Source organism: Balaenoptera acutorostrata, chromosome 10 (assembly GCF_949987535.1).
Source record: "Balaenoptera acutorostrata chromosome 10, mBalAcu1.1, whole genome shotgun sequence".
NCBI lineage: Eukaryota > Metazoa > Chordata > Mammalia > Artiodactyla > Balaenopteridae > Balaenoptera > Balaenoptera acutorostrata.
The window spans coordinates 31,542,332-31,567,687 of NC_080073.1; the positions used below are offsets into that span (position 1 = coordinate 31,542,332).

Here is a 25,356-nt window from a genome sequence, read left to right on the forward strand (position 1 = left end):
GCTCATCTCTTTCCATTATGGCCACGAAGTTACAAACATTTAAATCCAAGGGATTTAGAAATACATATTTAAGAGAAAAAAGTTACACTGAGGGACTTCCCTGGTGGCGCAGTGGTTAAGAATCTGCCTGCCAATGCAGGGGACATGGGTTCTATCCCTTGTCCAGGAATATCCCACATGCCGCAGAGCAACCAAGCCCGTGCGCCACAACTACTGAGCCCGCGTGCCACAACTACTGAAGCTCGCATGCCCTAGAGCCCGTTCTCCGCAACAAGAGTAGCCACTGCAATGAGAAGCCCGCACACCGCAACGAAGAGTAACCCCCGTGCACAGCAACGAAGACCCAATGCAATCAAAAAATAAATTTAAAAAGTAAAAAAAAAAAAAAAAAAGTTACACTGAAAAAGGCTGAGTCTCTAGTTACTGCTGAGTGTTGTTGATCTGCAATGCCGACTATGCAGCCTTGTTTAAGAGAGTCTGAGCGTCCCAGCTCTCAGTGAACAACTCTAGCAATCCATTTAGTCACTCCTAACCTGCGAAAAGGAGATAACACACAGCATCCCATGACTGTGGTGAGGACACAGTCTGGCACAAAGGTGCCCAGCTGCAAGGTGACTATTATAAATGATGTTTATTCCCCAAAGTTTATTTTTAGAGTCACACATCATCTGTTTAAAGTATGAGCTTATCTCCTTTGCTAGGGAAATTTGCTAATTTCTTGTTCCTAATATTGTTGTTTCCAACCAGTTTCCAAGATACCCCAAGCAATAAATGTGTGTCATTGGTGTTTTAAAATAATTACCTGCAAGCTGTTGTTCAGCAAATCAAAGTCACTGTATCTCCTAACAATCTGTAAGAAATAAAAGTGGTGTTTTGATTCAGCAAAGACCATCAATTTTCATTTCCCTATTTAATATTTATTGGCATTTTAGAGCCAAGGCACTTGCATTAAGGGTAGCAGGGCTTATATACCTGGTGCTTAACTTGCTTAACTCAGCAGCCCCAGAAAACAGACCGAGCAGTGCCCCAGAGTTGGCTGGGCCGTGGGAAACTGGTTAATGCTAGCCAAACTCGCAAGATGCCAACAAGTAAGAAAGAATGATGATGTATTTGCTTCCAGGGTGAATAGCCCTTTAAGTTTTTTTTTTTTTTTTTATTAACCAGGCACCTAGAAAGATGAATTAATGATTTACAAAAAAAAAAAAGTTTTAGTGAATATGAAATTAAAGTTAAAGCATGTGGACAGTCTGGAGGCCATTTCATCCTTGCCCTGGATAAAACTTCCCCCATTTGAGATCCAACCAGTCTAGAGACTGGACGCATCTGCAGGCAGAGATGTCACACCGCTCTCTGATTCCCCCTGTTTCCCCTCTTGGCCAACAGCCCACATCCACTGTGTATGCATTCTTTCTTAGTTATGTTGATGCCATTGGTTAGGCCATAGCCAAATTCCACTAGCTCTTCAGTCTCTGGGGAAGTTATTTTGCTTTCAAAAAGTTTTTTCAATCTTTATTGATGATTCTCAAATATTAGTGTGCATAAGAATTACGTGGAGATCACCTAGGAATTCAGGAATTTAAGGAGGTTAAGTATCTACATTTTTGTTAAGTATCCCCCAGGACTCTAAAGCACTGGATCTAGAAGACTACATCAAGGGTTGATTTTTCTGGCAGGATATTGCCCTTGGGCCTGTTTGACATATATACATCAGAAAGTTAAACATGAGGCCATCCCTGATAAGTGCAAAGGAGCAAAAGGTAGTACAATAGTTAACCACAGAGAATGTGCAAATTCCAACCCTGTTCTGGCAGGGATATAAGCGTGACCTTGGACCAGTTACTTACCTTTTGAATGTAAAATGGGGCTAATACTATCACACAGAACTGGCTTTCAAGGGCTAAGTGAATTAATGTGCCTAACAATAAATGCTCAACTGATGTTAAATATTATAATTATTCCAACAAAAAGCAGTTTGAATTTTCAGGCAAAGAAAAGACCAAGTATGGGTCACTGAGGTCAAAGACTGCTTAAGGTGAGAGGTAAGGTTCAACCTGGGCTATGAAGGACAAGGTAAGATTTTTGGAAGACAGGAGGGTCATTGTAATTACTAAAACAGGAAAGAAATGGTCCCTGTACTGAATTCAGCCACCCTCTGCAAGTCAACTGGGATGGGAAGCACCTCTAGATCTATATAGTTAAGTTCTGCCTCTCTGAGGCCACCTGTGAGGAAAGCAGGCCCTGGGGCTGTAAGCAGATCCCTACCTATGGTCAGTGCGGGAACTAGCACTAGAAATTGTCCATGACTGGACTTGGGAGTCCATGAAATGCACAATGTCCAGGGCAGTGTCTCACCCTTCTACCTCGTGGACTGAATGTTAACCTGCCTCACCCAAACCATGGCTTCAGGGGAGGAGGTTTGAATTGCTAGGAACAAAACAAGTAATTTGCCTACCCCACTTACTCTGTGTCCAGCTGGAGAACAAATTACTACTCTCTGTAGTAACATCATACACGAATTAAACCAAACAACTGGGAACATAAAAGCCTTTTATAATACATATGTTAGAGCTAAACGTTTATATCTAAAAGACATATGATTAATATAGTTTTTCCAGATTTTTAGATGCCCCAAGTCAGAATTTTGTTTAAACATTTTTTCTAAAGAAAAAAAAAAAAAAAAAAGCTTACCTGCCAGCTATTTTCTACAGAAATTCCTCTTTGTACCCGAATGATATATTCCTAAAAAAGAAGGGGAAAAGAGCCTCAATTACAAAACACCCAAATCATGCAGCTATATGGATGGACCTAGAGATTATCATACTAAGTGAAGTAAGTCAGACAGAGAGAAACAAATATCATAAGATATCACTTATATGTGGAATCTAAAAAAAAAAATTATACAAATGAACTTATTTACAAAACAGAAATAGACTCACAGATATAAAAAATAAACTTATGGTTACCAAAGGGGAAAGTGGGGGCCGAGGGGGAGGGATAAATTAGGAGTTTGGGATTAAAATATACACATTACTATATATAAAATAGATAACTAACAAGGACCTACTGTACAGCACAGGGAACTATACTCAATATCTTATAATAACCTATAATGGAAAAGAATCTAAAAAAGAATACATATCTGAATCACTCTGCTGTACACCTGAAATTAATACAACATTGTAAAATCAACTGTTTTAATAAAAACAAATTTTTAATAAGAAACAAAACAGAACAAAAAAACCACCCAAATCAGAGGATCAAAAATATTAAGTGAAAGCATCAGGTAAAGTAGACTTCAGAGCAAAGACTACTAGAAACAGAGAGGGACATAAAGATACAAGGGTAATCTCGCAGCAAGACATAACAATCTTAAATGTGTGTGCACCAAATACCAGAGCTGCAAAATATGTGAAGCAAAAACTGATAGAACTGTTAGAAGAAATAGATGAATCCATGATTACAGTTGGAGACTTCAACACCCCTCTCTCAGCAATTGATAGAACAACTAAAGAGAAAACCAGTAAGGATATAGACGAATTCAACAATACCATTATTGATGAAAAATTAATCAATAAGATTAATAATCTTACTGAATATTAATTAACAATTAATAACCAATTAATCTAAGAAAGAAATGAAAACTTTTATTCGAGCCAACCTGGGGGCTATAACCCAGGAGACAGTCTTTCAGAAAGCTCTGAGGACTGTTCCGCCTGTTAGAGGTCAAAGCACAGTTATGTAAGTTTTTAAGACAAACGGTTATACATCAAATGACATATCAACAGTTTACACAATCCAGATCTGCACGTACAAAGCAAGTCGTGGGTCATGGTGACCCTTTGCGAGATTAAGAAGGAATGTTATCTCCTAAGGAGGTCTAGTTAATGCAGCCACACAATACATACTAAAAGGGAGGGAGGAAACCTAAATGGGCTGAGAAAAATTTTATGTTCGAATTTTTCTTGTCTTGCCATAAAATATGAATTTTACTTCATTACCATCAACCAACAGATTAATCAGCATTTATAGAACACTCTATCCAACAACAGCACTCCATCCAACAATATTCTGCTATTCAAGAGGATATACAGATGGCATACAAGCACAGGAAAAGATATTCAACATGACTAGTCATCTAGCAAATGTAAATTAAGACCACAATGAGATATCACTATATCCCTATGAGAATGGCTGAAACAAAAAATAATGATAACACCAAATGCTGGCTAGGATAACAGACAAACCGGATCACTCATAAATTAATGGTGGGAATTTTAAATGGTACAGACACTCCAGAACATAGTTTGGCAGTTTCTTAAAAAATTAAAACATGCAACTATCATATGACCCAGCAACTGCACTCCTGGACATTTATTCCAGAGAAACAAAAACTTATGTCCATACAATAACTCACATATGAAAGTTCACAGTAGCTTTATTGGTAACAGCCCAAAAGTAGAAACAAGCCAGATGTCCTTAAGCAGGTAAATGGTTAAACTTTGCTACATCCACACCAGGGAATATGACTCAGCAACAAAAAGGAATAAACTATTGATACATGCAACAAATTGGATGAATCTCCAGAGAATTATGCTGAGTGAAAAAGCCAATACCAAAAGATTATAAACTACATGTCTCCATTTCTACAACATTCATGAAATGACAAAATTATAGATATGGAGAACAGCCTAGTGGTTGCCAAGAGTTAAGGCTGGGGTAGGAGGGTGTGTGTGGAAGGGAAACAAGTGTGGCTATAGAAGGGCAAATGAAGTGCTATGGTTTGAAGGTCTCTGTCCCCCCAAAATTCATGTGTTGAAATACTAACCCCCAAAGATGATGGTATTATGAGGTGGGACCTTTGGGAGGTACTTAGGTCATGAGAGTGAAGCCCTCATGAATGGGATTAGTGCCCTTATAAAAGAGTCTTCAGAGGGGCCCTTGCCTCTTCCACCACGTGAGGATAGTTTGAGACGGTGCCACTAGCTATGAACCCGGAGGAGGACCATCAGCAGAAGGCAAGCATGCTGCCACCTTAGTCTTGGACTTCCAGCCTCTAGAACTATGAGAAATAAATTTCTGTTGTGTATAGGCCACTTGGTTTATGGCATTTTGTTATAGCAGCCTGAATGGACTAAGACATGAGGGATGTCTGAACCAATGGAAATGTTCTTGATTATGTATCTTGATTACATCAATGTTAATGTCTTGGTCATGATATTGTACCAAGTTTTGCAAGATACTACCAATGAAAAAACTGGATAATGAATATATGGGATCTCTCTGCGATGTTTTTTATAACTGTATGAGAATCTACAATTATCTCAAATTAAAAATTTCAACCTTAGGCATTCAAAACTAGTATGGTAGAGTCAAAAGACTAAGATCCATGATTTTTACCACTCAAAGTTTGCATTTTATTTGCATAGTCAACTAGAAAAGGCCATGGTTAAGAAAACAAGTAAAAAGGTAGAATAGATATGCAGTGATGGCATTTTCCAAAGAAACCAAATCTAGTGACCCCCAAAGGTGCCTGATCATTGAAATCTTCCTGCTCCTGGGGAGGGAAGAGAAGACAGGGTGTTAAAAATACACATTCCCAGGCCTTGCACCAGACTTGCTGAATCAGAATCCCTAGGATAGAAACCGGGAATTAGAAGTTTTAATAGCCTCCCCAGGTAATTCTTACTAATCAAATAAGAAGGAAACAGAGACCTAGTCCAGCCTTCTGCTTATACACACAGGGAGTTATGATGAAGGTACAGATGAAATCATATAAAAAACATTAACGTTTTTTCCTCAAATGCTCAGAATTCTTTTAACATCTTTGGATGGTACGATTCAGGTATTACTCATAGTCACTAGTCAACAAGTGCTTATCAACACAGTACTCAACAAATCCTTTCTACTGAATTAATTCTGATTTAAATAGGTTATTTAGAAAATAAAGCCAAATAAGCATTGTTAACTTGGTAACTGAATTTTAAAATAGATCTTATTTTCACTACCATTCATTTCCATTCTGTTTAGTTTGCAAAGGTTGATAAAATCCACATACGCAGGAATTTCTCCTGCTCTGGACTATGTTAAGAATAGTACATTCAACAATATCCACTCAATTTACGAGCGAATCAACTATGTACCTGGCACCCTGCTTAGCTGGTTTCCTGTGGGGTTATAAAATAAATATTTCAAAATTAACTTGGGTACTACAGCAAATCTCTTAAGCAATATGCCAATGCAATTATTTCTGAATACACAAAGATAAAACACTAAAAATATCTGACATTCTTGTATTTGGGGATCAGTCCATTAGCTTTGAAATTTTCTTCTTTTCTCAGGGTTGTCTTCCTGGCAAATTGTCTGGGCTTTTACATTCTTATAGTAGAGCTAAAATCAGCACATATAATTGAGTACTTCCAAACAACTACACACAGACAAGTTGATGTCTAAGTCAGGGAGGAACTGTTATTTCTCAAAAATCACTTCAAGCATCCATTGCTTCACTATGATTTATAAGAGGAATAATATTAATTTAAAAAATTCCAGTTCAATGTTGAGCACTCGGTAGGTGCTAACACTGCTGTCCTGCTTTATATACTTTGGGTTGAAAGCTTAGACCTGTGTTTTACAAAGATGTTGCGGCCAATTGTAAACATCAATTAAGCACCTATCATGTTCCAATCCCTGTGCTTTGTTCATGCTGGGGGTATAATTCTAAACAAGAAAGGTACAGTCTGACTCCATTCCTTCCCTCTGTATATGCACAGTTTAGGGGGTTGGGTTTTTTTTGGGTTTTTTTTAACTTGGCTATAATATGGCACACAATAATGTTGGGGAAAAGCATTTGGCAAAAGGGAAGCAGTAACTATAAGAGGGTGCCTGGGTCCTGATGTCAGACTATGATATCCCAAACTGACATCCTAATTCATGTTTCTGCCGAGACACTCTTTATGTTTATATCAGTGTTTCTCCAAAGAGGGTGGTTCTGCCCCAGAGGAGACCTGGCAATGTCTGGAGACATCTTTGGTTGTCACAGGATGAGGGAGTGCTATGGGCATCTGATAGCTAGAGGTCAGAGATGCTGATAAACACCTACGATGCACAGGACAGCCTTACAAGGAAGGACTACCTGGCCCTAAACGTCAACAGTGCTGAGGCTGAGAAACCCAGGTCCAGGTGCATCGAGTAAAACAGGTCATTCCGGTCTATGGAGGCTGGGGATGCAGGGTGGTGGAGGGGTTACTTCTGTCATCATCTGCCCCCGGCTGCAGCCTACTGGTACTCCACACACCACACTGTTGAGAATATGTGCACGCCCACCTAGAGGGCTCGCTTAATTACTGGTGGCCTCAAAAACCCCATTGTGTTTCTTCTGTAAAGACACTTTAAGAGACGTTAAGGCTCCAGTGTTGCCCTCAGGTCCCATCTGCCGTGTGGTTGCAGATACAGAAAGACAATGGGAAATAGGCACGGTGACTTTGCTCAGAAATACTTTCATTCCACTTGAATGGAGCAAGTTCATCCCTAACTACAAAACATTTTAATTTTTTTCGTTTGCTTGATACCACCACCCAGCCTGACCAAAAGGAAATACTTTCACCTCAAATCTCCAATTTGTCAACTAAACATAGCACAGCTGTTCTACTGCTTGCAACCAGGCTGAAGCTCTGATTAAAGCAGAGAGAGGAGTGCCCTGGAGACCAGCAGAAACGCGACATTTGAAGTCAGGCTTCCACCTCCAGAGTTGGAGTCACCAGCCCAGAATCCTCCGGTGAATCATTCCCATCTTTGCCACCCTCTCTGATGTGGAACAGAACCTGCAGTCTATGTAAGAGACAATAAACCACCAGGCACAGAAGGGAGAGCTAAGAGCCCTGTAGGGCGGCTCTGCGTCACACAGACCTATGCCGGCTGCCCATCCCTGCCATCTGCTGCCACGTGCCCAAAGGGCCTTCTTCCCGCTCCTCTTCATGACACCACACCCTTATTTTGGCGGGGCAGGGTGGGCATTTCGGCAAGTCAGGGTGGTTGGTACCGAAGTTCTTCAAAGTGGAAAGGCATTGGGACCATGTGATTTCTGACTTAAGGAAGAGAAGAGAGAATTAACGTAAAATAAGCACTGATCTTGTGCCAGGAACTTTCCTAAGCCCCTTAACACTTCTCATCCAATCCTCACAGCTGCCTGGAGGGTAGATCTCAGCAAAATTAAGTGAGCTGTCCAAGGTTGCACAGCTAGGAAGCAGCTGACTGGGAACCGGAACCCCAGTCACTGATTCCTAGGACCCTCCAACCTGCCAGACATGGCTGGCAACCCCCAGGGACCTGGAGACGCCCTGAGCCTGGCTCTTTCCGCAGCCCTGAAAGATGGGGGTCCTCACCAGTCTGGGGAACTCAGGTGGACTCATCCTGAGGGTGCAGGGGTAGGGGCTGTCATTTCCACAACTGTTGATTAATGCTTCCAATGCAGGCCATTTCCCCAGTAAGCATCCTCACTGACATTTTGTATCTCCCGAGTTTCCGAAAAGATACTTGAGATTTCACTGCACTGTAGCTGGCAGGCATTCAAAGATGCCTCAGTGTGATGAGATTTTGGAAAAACTAGGGAGGAAAACTTATTTTGAATCTGTCTGACCCGAAATTACTTTAGTGAGGGCACAAACACAGACCACTTGGAAAGAAATGTGTAAAAGAAGCTAAAGCCAAAACTTAAGCCAACCTCCAAACCCACCTAACCCACGGCATTCTTCTCTCTTCCCTTTTGGCACAGCTATCAGACTTACTGAGACTCAGAGTACGGAGAGACGGGGCAGCTGTCTGGAGGTATTTTACCTGTCAACGTTCCCACATCTCTACCTCTAAAGCAGAGGGTCTCAACCCTCCTACATTCTAGAATCTCCCAGAGAACTTAAAAAAACAAAAACAAAAACAAAAACCCATGCTTTGACCCTACCTGCCACAGATTCTGATTTAACTTGTCTGGGCTGAGGCACAGGCATTAGTAGGTCTTAAAAGTTCCCCAGGTGATTCTAATGTGCTGCCAGAGGCGAGAATCACGGTTCTAAAACCTCTTAAATAGGAAGCAGCTTCACATTACAAAAAGAAACACCCTGTCCTGAGAGGAAGGAAACCAGTGAACCAAGCACCCACCACAACTCACAGCATCCTCTCCGCCTACCCTCAGCCCTCCTGGCCTCTTCGCAGGCACTCTCCTTTTTTCTTGGGTGTAGGAGTTACCTAACCTGAGCCCTCTAGGGTTTCCCGAATGGTCCTACTGTGGTGGCCCCACTCACAAGATCCACCAACGTCCCCTTCAGGTGAACAAGGAAGAACAATAACTCTCATTTGCAGCCAGGGGCACTGAGTCTCTGAAAGCATAAACGCCTTGCCTGGAGAGCAGTGGCTCTGGGATAGGAGGTCAGATCTGTGTGTCTCCAGCGCCCACGAGCCACACCACTCCCAGTTCACTGCCAGACCCGCGTCCTCCCGGCACTTTCCCTTCATAGGGAGGCCCGCAGAGAAGGCTGAGCACAAGTGACCTTGCTAGACACCCAACACTATGCTACTTCCCCGCACAGGAACCTTCTAGGGCTCCCACTGGCCACGGGATAAAACCCAAACTCCTTAGCCTAGCTTCCATGCTCTTCCATCGCCTGCCTGAACTGTCCTAACCCTTTCTTTCTGCTTAATCCCTCCTCTACCCAGTCAGACCCTGTGTATCCTCAACACCCCTTACTTACTCCTCTCCCTTTGCTTTTCTACCTAAGCAAAACCTGGGAAGGTCAGCTTTTCAACCATGTTACGGCTATCTTTGTCCCATGTCTGCCTATGTTTGCGGGGTGGGGTGGGGGACTGGGTTTCCTCTCCAACTGAACTAAGTTCTTCAAGGGCTAGAACACACGTTTCTTCATATTCCAAATAGCACCCAGCACAAGGTCAAGCCAACGGGCAGAAGTGCAGCGAATGCTCGGTGATGGGTATTTGTTAACTGACCGCCTGCACCTTCGGGAAGGAGGCAGCGTGTTGCTATCTTCATGTGCACCTATATGCAGCTAAAGTCTGACAGCACTCTCCAGAAAATCCCCACGGGTCTCCCACGCCCTCAGGTTTTATAAAATCAGTAGTCAAACCCGCGGTATCACACGGCACAACAGCTGCGGCCTCTGGGCAGTGGGGGGCACCACCCTGCTGGACAGCAAGCTTTCTGAGGAAATTCTCATGGTTGCAGGACTTCTGCTCAGCCCACTGGCCACCTGCCTGGCTGCTTACCATCCTTAATATTCCACTTAGAATTAATGATTACTCCTTGCTCTGCTGAATATTCATTACTTATCGTTGTTTCATCCGCAGATTTTCGGGGATGGAACATGCCTTTGCTTTATTTTAATTGCTGTGCAAGTCAATAATGTACAAAACCTGCCCCCAAACGAATGAAAGCGTTAAGGGTTTTAAAAGGCATCTGAAGAATCACCACTATCTTAACCTGAGTTTTGGCAACTCAGGTTAAGTTTTGAGTGAAGCCAAGTGTATCTCCTTTTCAACCAAGTGAAATAAATTTCATTTAAAACCTAACTGACTGAATCACAGAACCCTGTGCTTTAACTTTATGCAAAACAAATTCTCTAGTTTCCACTCTGCATTCACAGAAGGGGCAAGGAACACATCACAAACATGCTCTGATCCGCGCAGTGAGATTCAGAGGCTGTATTGCGCATGCCTCCTTCTCCAGGCCTTTTGAAGTCCACGCTCTCCTCTGCGTGACGGACTCCTGCCCTGCCAGGGGAGCTGGCCTCCACGCTGACTTCAAAGACAGCCAATGTTCCAGCCAGGAGAAAGCGGCACTCCAAAATCCTTTGACCTGAGACACGACTACGGAATGGATGCAGCATTTTAAACAGCAGTTTCTGTAGCATTCTATAGTACAGAGACCCCTAAATGATGCCAAAGCAATTACATAATTTGCTAAGATGGGAACCCATGAATTCCATCTTACGTCAAAGCAAAGAAAATAAACCCTGGAAAATCTGAGGCTCAATTAAATAGTAATTAAAAATGAAATACAACCTTCCCTTGTTCAATAATCCTCGTATGTCTTGGGCTGATGCCCTGAAAGGGCAGAAACAGACACACTGAACATAATCTCAGAGAACCACACACGACATATTTAACTGGCTAGAAAAGACAAACACACAAACTCTGATCTGGCTGGCAATCATGATTTTTATGTGGGTTCTGGTATCTAAGGCGGCCAACTCCTCATCCCTCACGCCCTGAGCTGGTACCAACCTAAGTACCTGCCAGGACTGAAGTGCTCCTCTTCCTTGGGCTAATTCTCTATCTACCCCCGTTTGCTGCTGCCCGGAGACAGGCCACCCAGAGTCCTTTTGGAGCACGCAGCAGGAGCTGGCCACTATGTAGAGATCAGCTACGATGTGCGCCCCTTCCCCGCGTCACAACCACAAGGCTCCAGGGAAAGGGCAACGGCTCTCTGCCATTTACTAGTTTTGTGACCTAATTCCTCTGAGCCTCGGTTTACTCATCTGCAAAACCATACCTTTCCAACAGGGTTGTGGCGAGTATTAGGCAGGGTCGTGTACTTAGAACTTCCAGAAAAAAGGCTAGCTTTGTAACTTAGTTTTCTTTTCTGCTAAGAAAATAGTGAAGGCAAGGTGTCTGCAGGTGAATCAGCACACACGAGACAGCAGCAGCACCAAGAGCACCCACGAGAAAGAAGAAGCAGCCATTTTCTCTGAACATGGGAAACAATGTTATCAGTCTCTGATTGCTAACAAGGAGCACCATCCTTCCAGCCTCTATCGTCCCAGCTTCTACGCCCAGTTTTAAAGGGGGCTAATTAAAAAGCCTCCCCCCCTAAGATAACTTGGATATCAGCAACAAGAGGATTGGACAAGCTATTTATGGTTTATCTACATAGTGGAAGAATATACAAGTCTTTAAAAGGATGTACTGGGACCTCCCTGGAGGTCCAATGGTTAAGACTTCACCTTCCAGTGCAGGGGATGAGGGTTAGAATCCTGACTGGGGAGCTAAGATCCCACATGCCTTGTGGCTCGCGGCCAAAAAACCAAAACAGAAGCAATATTGTAACAAATTCAATAAAGACTTTAAAGGGACTTCCCCAGTGGCGCAGTGGATGAGACTCCACGCTCCCAATGCAGGGGGCCCGGGTTCGATCCCTGGTCAGGCAGCTGGATCCCACATGCATGCTGCAGCTGGGGGTTTGCATGCCACAACTAAGGAGCCAGCCTGCCACAACTAAGACCCGGAGCAGCCAAATAAATAAATAAATCTTAAAAAAAAAAAATGGTCCACTTAGAAAAAAAAGGATGTATTAAAATGATTTTTCAATACATGGGAAAAGGTATATATTATAATGTTAACTATTAAAAAAGGATCAAAAATTCTGTGATAACATTGATAGGAAGAGGGAACTACACCAAATGTTAACAGTTGTTGTCTCCGGAGGTGAAATTATATGTGATTTAAATTCTCTTAGCTATTGTTTTCTATTTTTCACTTTATCCTTAATGAGCATATGTTACATTTGCAATCAGGAAAAACAATTTTTTAAGAAGTTCCTTGGTTTGTCACACATGTAGTTTAAAACATGCTACTTCAGGACTTCCCTGGTGGCGCAGTGGTTAAGAATCCGCCTGCCAATGCAGGGGACACGGGTTCGAGCCCTGGTCCGGGAAGACCCCACATGCCACGGAGCAACTAAGCCCGTGCGCCACAACGACTGAGCCTGTGCTCTAGAGCCCACGAGCCACAACTACTGAGCCCACGTGCTGCAACTACTGAAGCCTGCACGCCTAGAGCCCGTGCTCTGCAACAAAGAAAAGCCACCACAATGAGAAGCCGGTGCATTGCAACAAAGAGTAGCCCCTGCTCACCGCAACTAGAGAAAGCCCGCACGCAGCAACGAATACCCAATGCAGCCAAAAATAAATACATAAATTTAAAAAAAAAACAAAAAACAAACATGCTACTTTAAAATAAGGAATCCCCGGACTTCCCTAGGGGCGCAGTGATTAAGAATCCACCTGCCAATGCAGGGGACACGGGTTCGAGCCCTGGTCTGGGAAGATCCCACATGCCGCGGAGCAACTAAGCCTGTGCGCCACAACTACTGAGCCTGTGTGCCACAACTGAAGCTACGCGCCTAGAGCCCGTGCTCCGCAATAAGAGAAGCCACCACGATGAGAAGCCCGTGCACCGCAATGAAGAGTAGCCCCGCTCACCGCCACTAGAAAAGCCTGCGCACAGCAACAAAGACCCAACACAGCCAAAAATAAATAAATAAATAAATATATAAATTTTGATAAATAAAATAAAATAAGGAATCCTGAGTGATAAGGACTGAAATTATCTGAGCTTAGATAAGAGCACAGTATGTTATCAATGATAAATGCAAGCTAGCATCTTTTTTCCTTTGGCAAGGGATCTTTTGGTCATTTTACTACTCATCAGCACTTTTACTGTGCTGGGAAGACTGGAAAAACAGAAGATGAAAATCAAATAAATGAACTCTTCTACTTGTATCAGGGGTGCTAAAACATTTGGTGGGAAAAAAGCTTGAAACTATAAGTTGAAGTCAAGCTAGGGGAGTCCCTACTGGTTTCAATAATTTATAGTAGAACTGGCCACCATCTCTAAGGATAATGGAGAGCTGACTACACATAAATCTATTCTACCTGGCCTAAAAATGTCACTGTGCTCTTTCCTGAGACACGAGTTCCAGTTCATAACTAACCATATACGTGACTATTCACACCATGCTGCCATTTATCTCTTCAGAGCTGAAGGTAATAATTGCTGTTTATGGAGCACTTACTCTACGCCTTCTGTTCCTCAGCTTATTCCATCTCCCAGGAGTGCGTGGAGGTAGATATCACTATTCCTCTTTTATAAGAATCCCAAGGCTCAGAGAGGGTAGATGCCCTGAACAAGGACACTTAGCTAGTAAGTGCTGAGAACAAACTCCACCCCAGGCCTGACTGACGGTTCTATGGCCTTGGGCAGAACGCTTTCTCACCATCTACCCTCTCATTCTGAGGAACTGAGGTTGGCTGAACAGGCAGAACCAGTCCATCAAGTCAGGAAGAGGCTGGGAGAGAGTGGAGGCCAAGTCAGGAGAACCCAGGCCTGGGTGATCTGAGTTAATACGGCTGTGGGGCTTGCACAGCACCTCCCAGCCCAGTCTCCTGACTTCAGTGCCCTGCACTTTGCAACCTAACCTCCTACTACATGTACACAGACTGTTGTCTACGTACATCTGGGCTGGATGTTACCTGGGCACTGCACAGAGACTGTGTACAAATAAGAAAACTATTTTAAACAAGCCCCACTATGAACACTAGGCAGGTTTTGAAGAAGCAGAAAGAAGCATTTTTATATAAACATGCCTAAAGTGGACACAGATTTACAGAGTACTCAGCAATCTGAATGGCAGTTGCACCAAAAGAAAACAGGGTCTTTGACTAGGCCGTTCTGTTTCTACACTACGCTCCTATTAAACTCTAACAACAGCTGCACAATAAGTGCACCTCTTTCCTGTGCTTTACTGTTAAAAACCATGGCGGTGGGCTTCCCTGGTGGCACAGTGGTTGAGAATCTGCCTGCCAATGCAGGGAACACGGGTTCGAGCCCTGGTCTGGGAAGATCCCACATGCCTCTGAGCAACTAGGCCGTGAGCCACAACTACTGAGCCTGTGCGTCCGGAGCTTGTGCTCCGCAACAAGAGAGGCCGCAACAGTGAGAGGCCGCGCACTGCGATGAAGAGTGGCCCCCGCTCGCCGCAACTAGAGAAAGCCCATGCACAGAAACGAAAACCCAACACAGCCAAAAATAAATAAATAAATAAAATTTAAAATAAAAAAAAGAAACAATTCTTTAAAAAAAAAAAAAAAAAAAAAAAAAAACCATGGCGGCTCTGGACCTCAGTGGTCACAAAGCCCCGCTGGATGCAGACCAAAAGGTTCTACTCTCTAGCTCAGCCTTCCCCAATCAGGTCAGTGGTTTGAAGAAAATAATGACCTAAGGCTGTGAGGTCCAATATGGCAGCCACTATGCACACGTGGCCTGTGTGACTTAGGAACTGAATTTTAAATTTTATCAAATTTAAGTAGTCCAGTGGCTACAGTACCATTATAGACTACTTATTTGCAGATATAAACAGATATTTATGAAAATGTAAGCATACTAAGCATAGTGTTATAACTTGCTTTTTTCCCACTTAATATAACATGAATTTTTTCCATTTTAGTAACTGTGCCTCTGGATATTATTTTTAATGTCTACATCTGTGCTGTCCAGTATAGTAGCCACAAGCAGTGTGGCTACTGAGCACCTGAAATGAGGCTAATCCTGGAAAATACACACCAGATTTCAAAAGCTTCATATGACAAAGAGAATGTAAAATGCATTAATAATTTTTATATTGATTACATATAATCAATGACAGTATTTCGGATATAGTGGGTTAAGCAGGCTATATTATTTACATTAATTCCACCTGTTTCTCTATACGTTTTTAATGTGGGCTACTAGAAAATTTTAATTTACACACATGGTTTGCGTTATACTTCCATTGGACAGCACTGCCCTAAGGCCTCCACTATATGTAATGAATTAACTCCACTCCTAGCAGCCAGAATGGAAGAACTGAGAAAATAGTCACCCAACTCAGTGTCTGGTTCTGCGGCTCAGGGAAGGACCACTAACTTGTCCTTGGCTAGGCCTAGGCTTTGTGCAGCCATCATACTGGTGTGGCCGTAATAACAGATCAGGTTGGCTATGGCTCCCGACTGGTATCTCTTTCATTCAAAGTCCACTAGCACCATACAAACCTTCGATCTGCTGCCCCCAGTCCTATGGCCTGGAGCAAGTTACATACCCTCTTTGCACTTTACTTTCTTCCAACTGAAAAATGGGAATAATAACAAACTCAATTCAGAGTGGTTATGAGAATCAAATGAGAATCTAGAAAAGTCTGGCAATTTCTTATGAAGTTAAATATTCACTTAGCATATGACTAAGCAATGCCATTCCTAGATATTTACCCAGGAGAAATGAAAGTATGTCTACACAAAGACTTGCATGTTGGGCTTCCCTGGTGGTGCAGTGGTTGAGAATCTGCCTGCCAATGCAGGGGACACGGGTTCGAGCCCTGGTCTGGGAAGATCCCACATGCCACAGAGCAGCTGGGCCCGTGAGCCACAACTACTGAGCCTGCGCGTCTGGAGCCTGTGCTCCGCAACAAGAGAGGCCGCGAGAGTGAGAGGCCCGCGCACCACAATGAAGAGTGGCCCCCGCTTGCCACAACTAGAGGAAGCCCTCGCACAGAAACGAAGACCCAACACAGCCAGAAATAAATAAATAAATAAAATTAATTAAAAAAAAAAAAAAGACTTGCATGTTCACAGCAGCTCTATTCATAATCAGCCCCAACCTGGAAACAGCCCAAAAGTCTTCCAGCTGGTGAATGGATAACAAACTGTGGTACATTCATACAGTAGACTACTACTCAGCAATAAAAAGAAACATGCAACAGCATGGAGGAAGCTCAAGGCTTTATGCTAAGTGAAAGAAGCCAGACACAAAAGACTATATCCAACAAGATTCCATTTATATATGACATTCTAGAAAAGGTGAAACAATAGTAACAGAAAGCAGATCAGTAGTTGCCAGGGATCAGAGGGAAAGTACTGACTGCAAAGAGGACCAAGGAAATATTTGGAGTGATGAAAACGTTACACAGTGGTTACATTTACATTTGTCAAAACTTATCAAATAAGTAATGTAAAGCACTTAGCACAGGGCAGGGTATATAATAAGTGCTTAAACAATGTTAGCTGTTATCATGACAAGTATTGTCTAAAACCAAACTTAGACTCACGATCTTCCTGGGAAGACCAGGTACCCCTTGCTTACCTTGTACTATTTTTCTAATCATTTCTAGTGCCTCTTTTTCCCTCCCGGCCCCTACCTAGCAGACTTTCCCTCTGATGTGTTCCTCCTTCTCTTTCTACCTTCTCTCCCTTCTGCCACTGACCTGAGATGTGGCCTTTCTAACTGCACTGCTTCGTTATCACCCTGGACTCTCTTCTCCCCTTCCCTCACCCTTTTTACTGAACCTCGAACACCACCAGCAAACTAAGCTTCCTAAAATACCACTTTCTGCCACATATATGCTCAAGCCCCCTCACTGCTGTTCAGATCCCTTAGCCTGGCATCCAAGGGGCCCCACAATTGGCTCTAGTCTCCCTTTTCCATCTTTTTTTTTTTTAATTTATTTAATTTATTTATTTTTGCTGCGTTGGGTCTCCGTTGCTGTGCACGGGTTTTCTCTAGTTGTGGCGAGCAGGGGCTACTCTTCGTTGCGGTGCACGGGCTTCTCATGGCAGTGGCTTTTCTTGTTGCGGAGCGTGGGCTGCAGGCACACGGGCTTCAGTAGTTGTGGCACGTGGGCTCAGTAGTTGTGGCTTGCGGGCTCTAGAGCACAGGCTCAGTAGTTGTGGCACACGGGCTTAGTTGCTCCAGGGCATGTGGAATCTTCCTGGACCAGGGCTCGAACCCATGTCCCCTGCACTGGCAGGCGGATTCCCAACCACTGCGCCACCAGGGAAGTCCCCCTTTTCCATCTTTTACTCCACACCAGAATCCTCCACAGTAAATCCTTTAGGGATGAATGAACAAATGAAGGCAGGGACCAAGTCTATCTTGCTTAGACCTACATCCCAAGTACCTAGGATAGTGCCAGGAACACAGGGGCATACTCACAGCAGTATCAGCTGAATAAACTAATGACCTCCTACAGCCTGCAAATGCATCCTGACCTCAGAGGACATAGCTGCTCATTCTTTAGTTTTTTAAACTGAGATCCTTATGGTGGATTAGTAAGAGTTTGGAACAAGATGAACAGTTAGGGGCTCTGTTAAGTGTTTCAGAATTTATGTGTTAAAGGCTATAAGGCTTCTGTTTCTATTTCTACTTTAAAAAAAAAATCTGTCAATAAATAATTATTTAAATATTTTCTCCCTTTAACTCAAAACAGGCAAAGAGCCTCCAAGTGTGCAGCATGCAAGAAGTATGGGAGGCACCACAGAGATCAGATGAGAGTGTGCATCGTTTAGTTGGTTTACCATGGTTTTGACCATTACATAGCTTTTAAAATTATTTTGTTCTTAGTCGTATATGTTTTCATTTACACCCATAATGGACCATGACTAAAGGCAGGCTTAAGGAATGCCAATGGCAAAATATGACTTAGTGAGAAATTAGTGAGAAACACAGGAAGTGCGAATCATCACAAAAATGGTTATTCTGCAAATTGTCTGAAGAAGCTCTTTATCGGTGCCTTAAGTTGTATTCACCTTATCACAATTCTTACTGTCTGTAAGATTTCAGAAACCAGTATAATTCTGATCCCAAACATTAATATAATTTTCAAAAATGTGCTAATTTGAATAAAATATTTTTTAAATTTAAAATCAGAGGAGGTTTTCACAATTCATTATTACTATGAAAAGAGTTTGCGAGTTAAAAAAGGCCTGGGGAGGGATTTCCCTGGTGGCGCAGTGGATAAGACTCCACACTCCCAATGCAGGGGGCCCAGGTTTGATCCCTGGTCAGGGAACTAGATCCCAAATGCATGACACAACTAAGAGTTCGTATGCCGCAACTAAGGAGCTGGCAAGCCACAACTAAGGAGCCTGCCTGCCAGAACCAAATAAATAAATAAATAATGAACAACAACAAAAAAAAATATATATATATATATCAGTTAAAAAGGCCTGAGGACAAGAGAAACTAACACAGCACTGTGAAGCAATTATACTCCAATAAAGATGTATTTTTTAAAAAAAGGCCTGGGGAGTGCTGATTTAGAACAAGTTCTCTGAAAGGCTCTGTTAAGCCTTTCCTAGTTCCCCCAGGAGGACCTGGGTTGAGTCACGCCCACTTTGCCCTCCCTGCTCCAGGGCAGACTGGCATGCTCTTTCTTTTTTTTTAAATTTTATTGAAGTATAGTTGATTTACAATGTGTTAATTTCTGCTGTACAGCAAAGTGACTCAGTCATACACATATATATTCTTTTTCATATTCTTTTCCATTATGGTTTATCACAAGATATTGAATATAGTTCACTGTGCTATACAGTAGGACCTTGTTGTTTATCCATCCTATATATAATAGTTTACATCTACTAATCCCAAAGTCCCAATCCTTCCAGACTGGCACTTTCAATACCTTACTTCTTCTTTGGTTTAGAGGTCTGCCACCTCTACCGGGATATAAGCTCCCTATTTCATTCATCTTTTTACCTTAATACACAGCACAGTGCTTGGCACACAGAAGACTCTTCATAAATGCTCATTAATGTTCCCAACATCTTAGAGGCATTCTGACACGGCAGAAACTGTATGCTTCATTCATAGAGCAGACTGCATCCAAGCCCAGGATATGTACCCACAGCCTGACTGCACTCCTCTTAGGGGAAAGGAAGACAGCTGGGCCACATAGAATATAAATGCATTTCTCAGGAAGCAGCGTTCTGAAAGATGTCAGCTGTCCCCTACCCCCACAAATGTCAATTAGCGTGGTCACTTGTCAGAGGAAGTGGCAGGAAAAAGAACAACGCAGAGGACGATTTTATTTTTTCACCCCGCTGCCAGAGGTCAAGTGTGTGTGAACTGACGTTGGGATTCCTATGGCGATGAATAAAAGCTGGGATGTGAGGAGCTGAAATGGGCATTGGCCAGGGGCCTCCTCCCTTCAGGCCTGGCCTCCGGGAGCTCCTCTGCCAGGCCCGCAGCTGAGCCCGTGGCCTGCCCACTTGCCTCTTCCACCTCTTCTGCCACCTCTGAACACCAACAGCCAGCTCTGCTGCCAGGCAGGCGCGGTAAGGAGACCCTGTGCTGTATCTCAGAGCCTGGCTGTCACAGCGTGTCCCTCCAGGGTAAAAGGGAAAAACAAGCAGGGGTGACAGGGCAGTGGGAGTGTTCTTTGAGACGTTACTGCGTTTTTTGCTATTTGTTAGCAGTCACAGTTGACAGTGAGACAAACTTTTAAATAAATAATTTTCCTTTTTCCATTCAACACCTAAAAAGTACTAGTGCCTAAAAAGTTACTAGTGCTCTAGAAAATACAGAGGTAATAAACTACAACAAAAACAGTGAGATCTGTGTGCTGAGCTCTGTTCAGAACGCCCCGTGTGTCTGAGCTCAGTTAATCCTCACAGCAGCCCTAGCATCCTCTTACTATCCCCACTTCACAGATGAAGAAACTGAGGCTGGAGAGACTAAGCAAGATCATTAAGGCACTGCCCCCTCCTCAAGTTATTTACAGTTTCACATGTGTTGGAAAGGGAGGGTATAAATAGAAAACAGGGAATAAGAAATAATCAGTGTAAAATGCTTGCAACTTTTGGACAACTAAAACTGAATGGGAATTTCAGAGGAAGGAAACCACACTCAGCTTGGTAGGTAAGACGGTAGGTAGCAGTCCACAGGAAGGGTTTCCTGAGCTGCGCCTTGAATAAATGCATTCATTCAACAAACTCACGCATTCAACAATACTTACCGAATGCTTACTATCTATGTGGCAGGAACATGGTTTGAAACCGAATCAAAATAGCAATACATAGACATGAAAGGCTGGATTTCAGATTAAAAAAAAAAAAAAAACACCTCAAAGAGAAAGGCATCCACATGGGCAGAACAAGAGGTCCATGTGGCCCTTTCCATCTAAGGAATGGGAAGGGGCAGAGGTGTGCCCTCCAAGCACAGACCCACTTCTCCACCCGCAAAAGCCTGAGAGCGCCAAGAGCAGGGCCTCTCCCCACTGCTCCCCCAGAGCTGACCACACTGCCCGGAAAGGACCGGAGCTCGCGAAGGACCCATGGGACAAATGAGCGCAAGGCTGCTATTGAGTGTGGTTATCTACCTGGTCATGGGCAGAGATGCCCAGAGCATTACAATGGGCCCCCAGCCACTCCCTGTGCTCTGCTGGGTCAGTGGGTGCCATCGCACTGGCCAGACCCTTACCCTGACATTAGAGGTCTGATGTGAGCAGGCCCGCCTCGGGCTTCATTCCCCTCTGCTTCTGCAAAGAGCAAAGCCTGCAGGACTGAAGTCCCTGCCCAGGAATCACTTGTCCCCTGGGGAAGGGCAGGCTCAAAGGAAGGATGGATGAACAACACTCCTTCCCTTTCACATCTCCAGGTGGTCCTCAGACATTTTTTGATTCAGGATTGTCCCACAGCAATCCTCCATTCATTCCCTCCTCCCAGCACCCCAAAAGAGCCTCAGCTGAATTAATGAGGAGAAATGGCCTGTTTCTGATGAGCCATGTCAAAGAAATGTGGGCAGCCTTGTTTGGATATCATAAACAGAGGTGATATGATAAGAGGCAGATCCGAGGCCCGGGCTTTCCAGCACAGCGCCCTTTGCCCTTCCCCTGTGCACTCTGTCCACTAAGTCACCTGGCATGCACACCTACATGCCCCAGGCAGGCTGTGACTAAGAGCAACTCTTCACAATAACAGGACATAATTCATCTACTGTTCTAGATACAGCTGACCCTTGAACAACAGGGGTTTGAACTGTGCAGGTCCACTTACACGGGGATTTTTTCCGTAAATATGCACTACGGTACTACACCATCCTTGGTTGGTTGAGTCCTCCAATACAGAGGGCTGGCTATAAAGTCACATGCAGATTTTCCACTGCAAGGAGGGCTGGTGCCCTAACCCCCGTGTAGTTCAAGGGTCAACTGCAGTGGGTTTTCTTAAAGTAGGCTGTATGTAGGAATTCCCTGGCAGTCCAATGGTTAGGACTCCAAGCTTTCACTGCCAAGGGCACGGGTTCAATCCCTGGCCGGGGAACTAAGATTCCACGGATTTCCAAGCCGTGGGGCGTGGCAAAAAAAAAAAAGTAAGGGTATATGTGGTAGTGCAGCACATTTTTTTAGATGCACATCTCTCACCAACTGAAATAAGTAACTCTCCAAGTTTACAGTTTTCAAGATTTTTCCAGTGATTCCAGCCTGAAGGTCCACAGCCCAAGAGCAGGCTTCAGGTCAGTGAGGTTCTGAGAGGTCATATAAACGTGTGTATGACTGTTTTTGGAGAATTTGTCCCTCTGATGAGATCCTTAAATGAGCTGGACCCAAAGAGTTAAAGGACTCAGAATATATCCCGAGGTTAGCATCCTGCAATGTTATAAAACTTTCCAGGGTGAGGGTTAAGGGGTTGGGGACTTCTTTTCAGGGTAACAAAAATGTTCTAAAATTGGGTATGGCGACAGATATACAATTCTGTGAATATACTAAAAGCGATTGAGTTGTATACCATAAATGGGTAAACTGTATGGTATGTGAATTATATAAAGCTGTTACACAAACAACTTTCCAGGAAGACTCCTGTTACTCTGCAACGGATTCCCTAAGCTAACATTATGTTAATAAATACCTGTTAGCCACAAAAATGTAACTACTGGATTATTTGAAGACAATGATGACAACAGAATTCCCTTTTGCTTTCAACTGCACGCTTTTAGTAAGCAGGAAGAAACACGTGATATCTTGATGTTTAGCTAGAAATGGTCAAATTTACCTCAAATTTGGTGGTCAGAAAGTCAGCCAGAGACAAAATGGCCAAGCTGCCTAGACTCTTCCCCCTGCTGAGGTCAGAGTATTTACCCAAGGTGAAGTACTTGTTCCTTAGCCCTGAGTCAAAAGTTTCAAACTGAAGAAACGGGGCCCCCATCATCACCTCTGAAGAAGAGGCACACCTTAATTTCCCCAAACCATGTGCATGTCACCCATGAAAGAAGTCACAGACAAGGATGACTTTCAGGCTCAGGGGAGAACAACGGGAAAAGCCTATTGCTCTCCGTCCACAACGCCCCGCACACTTAAGCACTTATGAGTTCTAAAACAATGTCTGGGTCCAGCTCTGCCCTTTTCAGGGTGGGACTGAAAGGAGCTTCATTTCATGTGAAGCTGCCCGGAAACTGCTAGCACTACCTGCCTGCAGTGGAGAACAGAGGGTTTGTTTAACTTGCCCCAAATGAACCCATTTAGGCATCCAATCAACAACCTGTATTTTGAACAATCTCAAGATCACAACCCACATGGAAGCTGTGTACACATGGGTGGCTGTTTCCACTATTCCCCCGGGGGAGCAAAGCAAATTATCTTTTCACATAAAATAAACTTTAGCCCCAGAATCCTGCATTTCCTTCTAGTAACTACAGCCAGGTTCTTATTTGTATTCCCACAACAAGAAACCTTTCTAGTGGGATGCTCCTCGAAAGAGGTGATGTAGGAGAAGTGAGTCCTCAGCCCCTAAATCAAGCTGCGAAAAAACTGACTTCTTCAATAGGAAGAGAATGAAGAAGAGACTGACTCTACAAATTAACGAATTACCAGTCTCTAAGCTTCCAACTCAGTTTTCCAACTGCACCCATCATGGGTTTCAAGGACAAGCGGAGAGAAATATATAACCAAATATATAACCAAATGTATAACCAAGTGGAAGACCGGTGATTAGATTCCCAGAAAACCACTACTGTTATCTTCTTATAATGTGTGCAAGTGCTTCAAGTTAACTATCATACTGTCTCCACTTGTCTAGGCACACATCTCCAAAAAACTTTCAAAATATTCAGTATAAATTGGAATTTGAAAGAAATCTCCAAATAGTATCTCCAAAGGAACCCCAGATGGATTCTTATATTGAGCACTGGATTGCCTTAAAATGTCAGGATCTCTAAGGCAACGACGTCTCCTGTTTTGGCATCCCATTTGAACAGGTGTTCTAGTGATACGTGAATAGAGTTTAAAAGACTATTAAAAAAGGTCACTGATGAAGAGGCTGAAGCTCATTAAACCAAGCCACAAAAGGAACTTTAAAGTATCTGTGTTATGACAGGTAAAGATTCTGGTTGACTTGTATACACCTTGGAAGACAGAAGATCTCAGAATCCCATAGAACAAAGCTCCATGAAAGCAGAAGCGGTTGAGTTCACCACCAGATCTCCAGCTTGTGCCTGGCACTCAACTAGGTGCTCAGTACATTTCTGTTGAAGGAATGAGGATTGTTGAATAAACAAACTGTGCAGGAATGCAGTTTCCAAAATCAAAGGTTCAAGGTGAGATCCATTTTCAGTAAAGATCTTAACATGAAATATTATCTTTTCCACAGACTTTTAAAATACTCTCTGTTATGCCTCAAATACCACTGAAATTATCTTCTGTTTCTCAAGAACAAAATGCACCAAACACAGAATCAATGGGCCCTGATTCAGATGAACCTCCGAGAACCTTTTTCCTTCCTAAAAAGGAGGAAATGGAGATTAAGAGCTATGGCACTACGGCACAGTCACCAGCAAAAACCAGATATGCGTATTTGATAACAACCTTCTCCAAAACTGGCAGCTTCCTCTGGTTTCTGTTTCAGCTAAGTAAGCATTTTTCTTCAGTCTACTGACTTTAAAAGTTTTCCCTTTCGTTTAGTCAAGAACTTACATATTTCCTTGTCTTCATTCTTAATGCTCCCAAAGTTTCCCACAATTTACCTGTGTGGCTTTTTACCAGAATCCCTTTCGTCAGGAAAATCCTTCCCTTTCTACCCCCCGACTCCCCTTGCTGAAAGCATCCCTAAATACTGTCCTTTCTTATTTTATGGAAGCTTCATTTCCTTGCAGCAGAGGCCTGGTCAATTTCCTGAAGCTAAATTAATTGGGCTCCATAAAAGTGCAAATAAAATCATTCAAACCACCTTCAGGCACAGAACCACCTAGGAACCTGCACCTTCCGCCAGTTGCTTATCCCAATATGCCTTTCTGGTGGTGACCTTGTGTTCCCTTCATCCTTCTGGCATCTGTATTTTCCAATCCACAGAACTTTCCCCTCCCAAGTCCATAAATCCTAAATCATAGGTAACAAAAAATTTTCTGCTATAAATCCTGTTTCCCAAGGCTAAACAACCTTGATAAATGAAAGCAACCACGCACAGAAATTAGCTTACTTGCAATAAAAACGCATTAATGTGTTTAATCCTTTGCATATATCGCGCCATAAAGTGAATAGATGGAAGAAGGAAGGAATGCACTTTACAGATACTTCATAAAGATTATTTCATTTGATCTTTGTAACAACTGTGGAAGACAGGCAGGGCAGGCATTTATTACCCCCATTTACAGATGACGAAGCTAAACATCAAAAAAGGTTAAGTAACTTGCCCAACCAATGGTATCACATGACTAGCATCAGCCCAAATCCATATTAAGGTCCTGCCTCGTCCAACCCAAAGGATGTCTACTATGTACCCTCTC

General features: G+C 43.2%; 1 protein-coding gene across 7 annotated transcripts in view; it reads right to left on the reverse strand.

The window, feature by feature from the left end:
- The window catches only part of PXK (PX domain containing serine/threonine kinase like), a 75,766-nt gene that overhangs the window by 47,856 nt on the left and 2,554 nt on the right, over nucleotides 1-25,356 (reverse strand). For 5 of the 7 annotated variants that reach the window (XM_057554159.1, XM_057554166.1, XM_057554162.1 and 2 more), the window contains exons 2-3: nucleotides 2,689-2,739; nucleotides 803-850 (exon numbers count right to left, since the gene is read on the reverse strand). In XM_057554159.1, the coding sequence (XP_057410142.1) occupies nucleotides 803-850; nucleotides 2,689-2,739 (99 nt within the window). The remainder of the gene's footprint in view (nucleotides 1-802; nucleotides 851-2,688; nucleotides 2,740-25,356) is intronic. The other 2 variants (XM_057554160.1, XM_057554165.1) reach the window with 1 other exon arrangement.